We start from the raw sequence: 10,534 nt of genomic DNA on the forward strand, positions 1-10,534 counted from the left end.
GATATTCTATGTCGCTCTCGAAACTATACAACTTTTGTCTGAAAACATTTTTTTGTAAACTTATAACACTTTTCGAGATTTTTCAAGGTTTCCATACTTTTTCCTCACTCTGTACAAGATCCAGTAATCTGCTAAGAGATCATGATACATATTTATATAATCTTGTCACAAAAATTACAAAACATAACATTAAAGAAATGTATGTCATTAATCAATGACTTAAAATAAAACTCTAGATTCGAAATTGTTATTTACAATATTTATTGATACAATTATAGTCAAATTTGACAAAATTCCTGTCAAAACATAACGTTTCTACGGTACTGTCTCCATCATATAGATGTGTTCCATGTTCTTGCTTATAGTTTTATTCTTACACATCAATCCTAAGACGGAATTTTCTTCATTTTCTATTCTGCCATATAACCTACTTTATTATGCTGCATCATATCTTCGATTATTAACTCTGATGCTTAAATCACTCAACATTTTAATTAAGATAACACAATGAATATCATATGCATACAAAATACATAAAGATACTATTAAAAAGAAAGTATATATGCACAAAGGTGAAAATTACACTCGATGGTTTCGGTTTTAATAGTTGCAGACGGTTTAGCAGTTGTTGCTAACATATACATCTCTCCTATTACCTCTATTCAGTAGATGGTAGGTAAGAATGACAAGAGGTATGGAGGACAACTGCAGAAGGCAGTAAAATGTCAATATGACAATCAACAGGACAGTATGATAGTCAAATGTCAATATGACAGTCTTTTGAACACCATGAGGTCATGGGAACACTGGTGGGCTCTGTAGTTCGCTACGATACCATTTCATGCCATCCACTGGTATTTGAAGAGTTAGTTTCTAGCGATACTGAAATAATAATAAATGCATAAAAAATAATTATAAAAGAGAAAGTTGCATTAATATAACATGTAACAACTCTTTTATATTGTAAATAATTCCTCTCTTTCCCATCTTTAGAAAATTTTGTGAAGGCTTACCAGTCTTATCATTTTCAGCTCCATCTAGAGAAGATGATCTTGGACCCCATATCCTTACTGTAAAATCATCTGATACAGAAGCCATCATTTGATGATAAACAGGATTCCATGAGACACAATTAACTGTTCTAGAATGTCCCGTGAGTGTTGCTATAGGCAGTTCTCTCTTGATATGCCAGATGTACACTTTAGTGTCTATGTTAACATAGAAACAACAAATTAATGATATGTTTTACAATTTTTTTTCTCTAAATAATGACTGAAATATAATACAAAGTGATTTAATATATAAGGTGAGGAAAAAGTATGGAAAGCCTGAAAAATCTTAAAAAATGTTTTACAGAAAAATGTCTCAAACAAATGTATGGTTTCGAAAAAAATTAATAAATCTTGTCTTAGATGACCAGGTCTTTCCTCGATCTGCCTAGATTCTTTTTCTATCTAAAACTTATATTTTCAAGATTTTTCAGAATTTCCATCCTTTTCCTAACTATGTATAATATAATAATTTTGTTTTTGCGCATGACAAACCTTCACTACCAGATGCAATAAAATCTTGATTAGTCCCTCCGAAACAGCTATGAATAGTAAAATGTCCTTGAGTGACTCCTTGAAAACGTCTTACGAGGCATCTATCCTGCAAGTCCCAAAGATGCACACCTTGATTGGCCACATTCAGTAACGCGAGTCGATCCGCTTTGTTTACGCTAAATGACATGACGGGATGATCTTCTTGCAACCTACAATAGTATAGAATGATTTTGTTAAGTTTTATTTAATATTATTGTATTCTAAATCGATTACTAAATCACGTACATTGTGAAATCGCACAAATCGTCGAAGTTATATCCCCGAATTCTATGATGTGTATCAGCAGCTAGAACTGTTTTTCCATCACTGCGACACCACAGACATTTTACTCTTACTCCTTCCCACGAATCAGAGACATTGCCATCCATATCCTAAAATTTTTTTATTAAAGTTAAGCATTGGATGAATGTAAAAGTTTGTGTCCGATTTTTTATTAAAAGTCATTTGATTATCTGATATAAATGCTTATATTATTAATTTAATTAATCAAACAACGTATAAAAATGTATATTATTAAATTAAAAGTTAACGTACGCATTGATAAAATTGACCACGAAGACCTCCCGCTACAAATTTATTCGAATCACGATGCCAGGCGCAAGCTGTCAGTGAATCATCTGTACTTTGAGTCAATCTCACGCGTAATTCACAATCGGGCGTATCAACGTTCCAAAGCCACAATTCAGGACAGTCTTCAGGACCGCAAGCAATTAGATGGCTGCTGTCAGGGCTCCAAGCAATTAGCGCTACACCATATGTATGGCCTTCAAGGGTTTTTCTATGTGTTACTTTTAACGTTTCCTATATCACATTCGGACAAATGTTTATGGATTATTTCTTTCGCAAATAAAATTGTACAGGATGCCAATCACTAATCACATTTTTTTTCTACTTCAAATTTTGTTGCCAATACTGAGTCGTTTTCCTCAAAAATAATAAAAAATATTTATAAATTATGTAACTTTCCTATCATTCAATACTGTACATTTTTTACAACTAAATTTCATAAATTAAAATTTTATTAAATAGAAATAAAATTATATATATTGCAAAAAAATAAAATTTTATCTATTTCTTCTAAAAAATATAGGATTTTCCAAAAAACTTAATTTTAAATCATTTGATTAAAAATTTATTAAAAATATTTTAATATTTTTGTATTAAAAAAGAAAATAAAATTATTAGTTAAAAAAATGTTGTTAGTAAAGGTCTTATACATCTATTTATATAGTAAAATTGATCAAATGTTTTAAAAAATTTCATGAAAAATTTAATATAACTGTTGATAATTAGAAACATAAATTAATATAAAACAGAAAAAGGAAAAGTAAGACTATAAAAGCCAATTTTTATGACTTGTATATCATTAAAATACATATCATATATTTTTAAAAGAATAAGCTCTTAGAAAATTTTACAAAATTCTCAAAGCACTTGATCACATTTTCACAGTAAATCATCATAAATATATATATATATATATATATATATATATATATATATATATATATATATATATATACTCACCGGATCTACATCCCATATAATTACAGTCATATCTTTAGAGCCTGTGGCAAGTTTAAGACCATCGGGTGAGAATTTGCAATACCAAACTTCGTCGCAATGATCATTGAGTATCTGTATAGTGTGGCACGGAAATTGTTCTTTACCACAACTGTGATCCACAAGTAGAGAGACATTTTCTAGACTCGTCGGCTTTAGAAGAAAAATTATTAATAATTTTAATTGAAAAAATGAATAGATTTATTCTCTCTCTCCCCCCCTTCCCTCTCTCTCTTTCTCATTATATATATATACATATATATATATATATATATATATATATATATAATATATATAATAACATACAGAAAAATTTATTATAACTGTCTGTTAAATTTGGTTATAATCACACCAATTAATCCTAGAAAAATTTAAATTATGCTATAATATATAAAGAGTTCATTATTTAAAATATAACTTATATATAAAATTTATTATATTTTGAAATTAAAGGCAAAAAGAAAATACTTTTGCATTGCCTAAAAAAAATTGATGTTTAAAATGTAATATTTAATGAATGTGTTTATTTATAAACGAGAATTTTTCAAGGTAAAAGTATCTTATTTCCACAGGATTGAAAAATAATACTTCATAATCGTTAAAATACTTCATAAAAGTAATTTGTTACCGTTATTATTCTTTTTTTCTAAAAAATAACTCTATTATTCAAATAGTTATTATAATTTCTGAAAATAAATACTGTTATTTCAAATAGTTGTTATAATTTTCACTATATTTCAAACTGTTAATGCAAGATTAAATTAAATATACTCAAAATTATAAACATTACTTTGTATTAAAATAACAAAAATATCATTTTGATGATGATTGTTATTCATAATTTTGATAATAATTTATTTAAATATTAATAAATTAAATAATGAAAAAGAGTTGGAAAAAAGCTTTTTTAAAATTTTTAAATAATAAAAATAATATAGAAAAAGAAAGTTTTTTTAATTATTAGTTTTCTCAATAGATTTGTAAACAAGATTCAAATTGCCTTTAATCTAATGCAATTATAAAATCTTGATATATTATGCTAATTTTCTTAATCTCAAAATCCTAATCAGTCACCGAATTATCTATCTAATTAAATGTCTCTCACAAAGTATAGAGAAATGAGACACTAAAAAGCGCTTTTAGTTTTTATACAATGTTATATTTCAACGCTCTTGACCAATATATTTCTTTACATGAAAATTATAGTCAGTAAGATTTGACAAAATAATTCGTTATTCATAATTTAAAACAAATGTAACAAAATTTTTCAGTTACAGACAAAATTTATAACGCCGTTACTGTTATAGAATAAAATAACTATATAATGATAACGGCGTTACAACACATTATTTTTGAACTCTGTTTACATCACTTTTATTTTGTAGATATTATGGTGAACTGTAGTGAATTTTCTTGAATCTTCCATGAAATCTGTGAATAATCTAACATTGTTTTTGCTATATATTTTTGCAATTGATTATTTATTGATTTCTTAAAAATTTCTATAAAATATTTTTATTAGAATGTAAATATAGCATTCTTGTCATGATTTTTTTTAATGAAAAAACCATTCTAAAAAATTTATTTTCTATAAAAACTATGGTTTATATAAATCCTCAATTAGCATAGATTTAAAAATATATTCAACATGCAACAGAAATTCAATTTTTGTTTAATAAAAAACTGTAATTTTTATGTGTTATCATTACATATAACTTTGTCATTCCAAATAATAGGATAAATTTGTATACCTTTTGTGTAAAATATTTATATTAATTATTCCATTTCTAATTTATGACCATAAAACATTCTTGTATCACATATTGTGACTCTTATTTTGACAAATACTTTCATAGACTAGATATTACAGCTTTTTTTTAACTTACAGTATAAATGTATTTATTTTTAAAAAATATTAAATACTTTGATTACAGATTTTTTAAAAATATTGCTTCTTATTCAATTTTAATTTTTTTTTGTAAAGTAAAAAACAACAAGATTACTCTTTTTTAACTTAAGTTTTAAAATTTGATGTTTATCTTTCATATATGTTACAAATTTATTCATCAATATTAATTAAAACAAATTTTTTTTTTATTATATCAAGAGATTTGGAAACTTAAATAGTATTTTTGAAAAATATAATTTTAAGAATAATTAATTTTATCATTATTATTTAATATTAATATGTAATTTCATCATTATCTTGATGCTATAAATAGTTCTATCTTTTAAGAGATAGATATATCAATATTATACTGAACTTATTATAAAAATATATCAGTATTTTTTACATTATAATGGTAATATGATAATACTATAAAAAAGACAAAGAAAGAAAGCAAGCATTAAAAGTATAGAAATATTATGAAAAGTACATATATACTTAGTAGGACATATTAAGTTGATAATTCAAATTAAAATATGATTCATTAATATACCTGCGCATGTGTTATATGATACGTGCAGAGTTGACTTTGCATTTCCACAGCTTGACAAAGTAAAGAATGAAGTCTGCGTGGCGGTAACATAATGGAGGGTGGCAGGTACCTTTGTAGTCTGTCCATAAGCGCAGCCCTGGAGACTGGCCCTTTGCCATCCCAGCCTGCACGTGTCTGTCAACAAGTGTCCATTTGCTAGTGATCAAATTTTTAGTTGTAAATTAGTCTTAAAGATATCTTAAATCAGAAAGCTTCAATTTTCGTAGGAACTTATTGATGTAAAACAAGTATAGTTATTATCAGTTGTAACCATGTATGTGTGTGTGTGTGTGTGTGTTATTATTTACAACAAATATATAAAATACCTGTAATTCATCTCGTCCGCTGCACATCATAAATAAAGATAACTGATGAACACGACCAGTATTATGGCCCAAAGGTGTAAGCTCATTGCGTAGTACATGTAACGCGTCGAATACCATACCTTCTTCCAAATATTCTAAATATTTTTGTTCTAGCAATAAGAACTTCATTTCCTATGAATAAGAAAAAATGCTGATTAAATTGTGCATATATTTTACTAACTGTACTGATAAAAACCTGTCAACAAATGTCGCATCTTTCCAGATATTACTGTTTAAAATTGTGTTCTTGTTTTTCTTTGTCTGCTGTCTTATTTATTAGTTCTTTCACCATAATTTACAGTTTTTTATTTTAAACTAAGTTACAAAAAGTCTTTAAAAAAAATAAATAAATAATTGTGTTTATGATTGGGATGTAATTTCAAAATTCCATTATAAAAAAATACACACATACGCACACACGCACGCACACACAAATAAATCTTCTCAAAAGTTACGATTCTGCAGTAAAGTACTTTTCATTGATGTCTATGCTATTATTTATATTTCATTATTGAGCAATATTAGTGATTTTTATATATTTCATTGCTTGCATGTCGTAATCTTTTCACATTAATTTATAATTTTCAATATCTAACTTGAAAAGAATACATGTATAAATTTGTATTCATATATTTTTTTCCTGTCATCAGTACAATTAGTAGAATATACATATGTATGTGTATATATATATATATATATATATATATAATATATATATAATATATATATATATATATAAATATATATAAATCAAGTTTGGCTGAACATTTTACAAATACCTTGTATTATTATGATCATTAATTATATTAGAAAACTTTACCACTAAACTCTGGTGTGCACTCTTTAAAAAGGACTTCAGTTCATTGAGGTCATGATCTGCTTTATTCCAATCGCCATCCATAACATGTTGTCTAAACTTTGCTGCAGCAGGATGATCTAGTCGACAGCCTGATTCTTGCATAAGTAGATCTGCTGTACGACTAAAAATAATATATTTCTCTCATTATTTATTATAAATTACAAATTATATTTTTCTGATATATAATAATGTTAAAAATTTGTGCACGGTTTTTTAAAAATTGATATTAATAAATTTATAGTGATTACAAATGTCAAAATAAATATAATTTAATATTGCAAATGTTCATATTTGTAGTCTGATAAAATAAGTCTAATAGAATACACAATTATATACTATAATTTCTTATTATTATTAAACTAATTTGTTGAAATATAATTATATAAACATATATATATGTGTGTGTGTGTGTGTGTGTGTGTGTGTGTGTGTGTGTGTGTGTGTGTTTATATAAAATTATATAAATTTATATATATTTTAATGCCATTTGTATGTTTCATATTTGCCCATTATTATAAAATAAATATAACTAATAGATATTATATTATCTAATATTATACTATCTATATTTCAAAATTCTATTGTTAGCATTTTTTTTCTCATATGAAGATTATTCTTATAAATTAATAAAATTCTCTTAATAAATATGAACTGACAAAGACATTAATTATTTAATTATACTTAAGACATTAATTATTGAAATTGTAGCTGGTAATGAAAGAATGATTATTTTGATATAATTAATAATTTATATGTACATTGTAATCTAATTAGTATAGTAAAATTAAGCTTATATTTATAGTTAATTAATAGTAAATTACTTTCTTATTATTAAATTAATAATAGAGAACTTAAAATATTGAAAAATTAAACAATAGTATTACATACTCTAAACCAACTGTCTTTAAATGTTGTCCAATGAGTCTCACAATATCTTGATTAGTTTTGTCCATTATTTTTGGAGGTCCTAAACTTTGATTTATTTCCCCGTTCACACCATTAACATCGCCATCTGATTCAGGTAACAAGTTGCCATTGGCATGAAGTCCACCAGAATCTGCCTTAGATCCATTTTGCTGTAGTCCAGAAGGTACACCACCATTTGAGGCCTGCTGTTGCATTACACTGTCGTGTACACTGAAATATTATCCATGATGGCACTGACAGTACTATATTATTAATTCGATAGCATCAATATATATTCTATCTTAATCAAATATTTTTACCTTTAAAAGTTTTTTAAAACCATTAGGCTATGTGTATTAGATAAAAATAAAAAAGGTGAAATTATAATTATGAGAAATTATATAGACATAAAGAAATATAAAAATACAAATATATTTAAAAAAAAAAAAAAAAAAAAAAGGAAAAAAACATTACCGATAGTTATCCATATCCGGACTGGAGGAGTGCTGCTCGTCCGCTGGTCGTAGAGTAGTCGATAGAGAACTACGGGACCTTTTGCGCGGTGGCGGAGCGAGTCCACCGTCGTCCGACTCGCTGCTCGAGGCCAGGCTTATGCGCGTACCGCCCCGTTTTTTCACACGATTATTGTCCCCCGAGGTAACTTAGTTGACGACTTAGCGACTAGGGCTGTAGGAGGGCCGGGGATTAAAGGCACGCACGCGGCCACGAGAATTGCGTTAGAAATACGGAAGGAAAAAATCCTGGCCTTTAGTCCTTTCCCTTTTTTTATTTCCCTCTCGCCACTTGTCGTGTCTCTAAATGAGCGATTCACTCTGTCTCCTCGCGTATCCTCGCGCACAGATGTATCAGTCACCGCCGTCGTTCAACTCGACGAGTCGACGAATCCCAAGGGAAAGGGATTCGCCCTTGTTCAGAATTTGAGATGTGAACCAGAGAACAATGACTGCGGCACAGCTGATACTTGTTTGGATCTCGCCGTTTACGTCACACCGTGTTCTTCTTTGCGGATAGGCTAGCGATCGTTGCGCCTACTATATCCGCTCGTTACGTACTCTCGGCTGGCTCAGTAGATTGGCTGACTGGCTGGCTGGTTTTTTCGGTTCTTTCTCTTTGTCTACTTAAAATTTCTATTTACCACGAGATGTCGCTACAAATTGATCACAGATATTTAGAATAGGTTTGTTCGTGTTGTTTTCACTTCCTAAAAATTTCTGCGTTTAAGGGTCGGCAGGGTCGACGAGAAAATTCAGCGTCACTGTCACCAAATTGAGAAATAAATTCTTATTCAATGTATTGGTGTATGTCTGTATACGTACAACATCATTGCATTTCAAGAGAAACGAAGACAATACCTCTGTGAAATTGGCTCCTCGAAATTGATTTTTTAATAATTTCTCTTATTATATCGTTTGTCGGTTGTTTGTCGGTGTTTGTTGGATTAATTCCAACGTTTGTCGGATTTTCGTTTAGGAAAAATAAAAAAAAAAAATTTAATGTGAAGTTAGCGGTAATTTTTTAAATTTTGATTATTTTTAATTGATCTATAGCTCAATCGAAGCGCAATCGTTTGTCGGTCACGATTATCATAATTAAAACGTTTGTCGGATCTCGGTTTTTTATAAAATAAATAAAAAAGAAATTTACTTAGCGGTGAATCGCGCGCGCATGCGCCGCCGCGTTCGATCGATGATTCGCAGACTTGAATTTTCTAGACCAATCATAAATAAACAGAGTTTATTTATCTAGTTTTACTATGTTCGAAAAACATTTTCTACTTTATCGATTGCATTCATTTTGCGATGAAAATAACGCTTTATTTTTTATATAATTCAGACTATATATATATATGTATCCTTTATAAACTATATCCTGTTTGACTTTTTACTTTTCGCCATTTTAAATCTATCCGATCATGATGTAAGAACATATGTATTCTTACATATGTTCTTACATCCGGATCAGTTTTTATTTTTTTAATTTAAAATTTATTAATTGTCGGAAAGGCTGAATCTTTCAGTGCTTTCTCTTAATTTTTTGACGGTTTAATTTACATCGTAAGTGAATATAAAGCCGTGATTACACTATAGGTTGCGGGTTCGATTGCAGTTGGGGTTACTGTTGGACATTGGGAACCAACCAATCACAGCAAAGCAACCTTTGCTATGATTGGTTGGTTCCCAATGTCCAACAGTAACCCCAACCACAACCGAACCCGCAACCTATAGTGTCATCACGGCTTAAGTTGTATTATCACGATATTTATCCTACCTAACCTTTATCCTAACATTTTCATTTATTTATTTAAAACGTGCTAAAAGTTTATTAAAAAGATAATTTACTGATGCTATATACAATTTGTAGGATCCAAAAAAATTAGGGGAAATAAATCTACTCTGCTGATGATCGCAACATTTTTTGTTTCAATAGTTCAGAGATACTTATCACAGTTCAATGAAAAAAAGCGAATCCTTAACATCTCTTTAAGCTTGTACATTTATTTTGTTCTACACACAAGCATATTAATCTTATATATATTATACATATACATATATATATTTTTTTTTATATGTATATATTTTATTTTATATTTTTGTTTTCATATTTCTATGTTTTTATATCTTTGAATATATAATTATATATATTTTTAAATATATTCTTTTTGAATGTTACTTTCAAATAATATCCTTTGTCACCGCATTTTTTAGTATATATACGATTCAATAAAAGGGTTTGCGA

At 28.0% G+C, this 10,534-nt stretch overlaps 1 protein-coding gene across 3 annotated transcripts; it reads right to left on the minus strand.

Moving 5' to 3' along the window:
• Nucleotides 1–244: 244 nt before the first annotated feature.
• On the minus strand, nucleotides 245–8,811 carry LOC140672490 (WD repeat-containing protein 26). Of its 3 annotated transcripts, none has more exons than XM_072904683.1 (11): nucleotides 8,252–8,811; nucleotides 7,760–7,996; nucleotides 6,833–6,992; nucleotides 5,974–6,144; nucleotides 5,609–5,782; nucleotides 3,132–3,320; nucleotides 2,139–2,405; nucleotides 1,830–1,975; nucleotides 1,545–1,753; nucleotides 1,014–1,208; nucleotides 245–882 (listed from the first exon to the last, which is right to left on the minus strand). In XM_072904683.1, exons 1-11 carry the CDS (start codon nucleotides 8,263–8,265, stop codon nucleotides 827–829), a joined length of 1,818 nt encoding a protein of 605 aa, XP_072760784.1. In that variant the 5' UTR covers nucleotides 8,266–8,811; the 3' UTR covers nucleotides 245–826. The 3 variants fall into 3 exon arrangements, with proteins under 3 accessions (XP_072760784.1, XP_072760786.1, XP_072760783.1); XM_072904685.1 differs by having other exon boundaries at nucleotides 7,760–8,031; XM_072904682.1 differs by having other exon boundaries at nucleotides 7,760–8,008; nucleotides 8,252–8,809.
• Nucleotides 8,812–10,534: the final 1,723 nt, after the last annotated feature.

The sequence above is a fragment of the Anoplolepis gracilipes genome, chromosome 13, assembly GCF_047496725.1.
Source record: "Anoplolepis gracilipes chromosome 13, ASM4749672v1, whole genome shotgun sequence".
Lineage (NCBI taxonomy): Eukaryota > Metazoa > Arthropoda > Insecta > Hymenoptera > Formicidae > Anoplolepis > Anoplolepis gracilipes.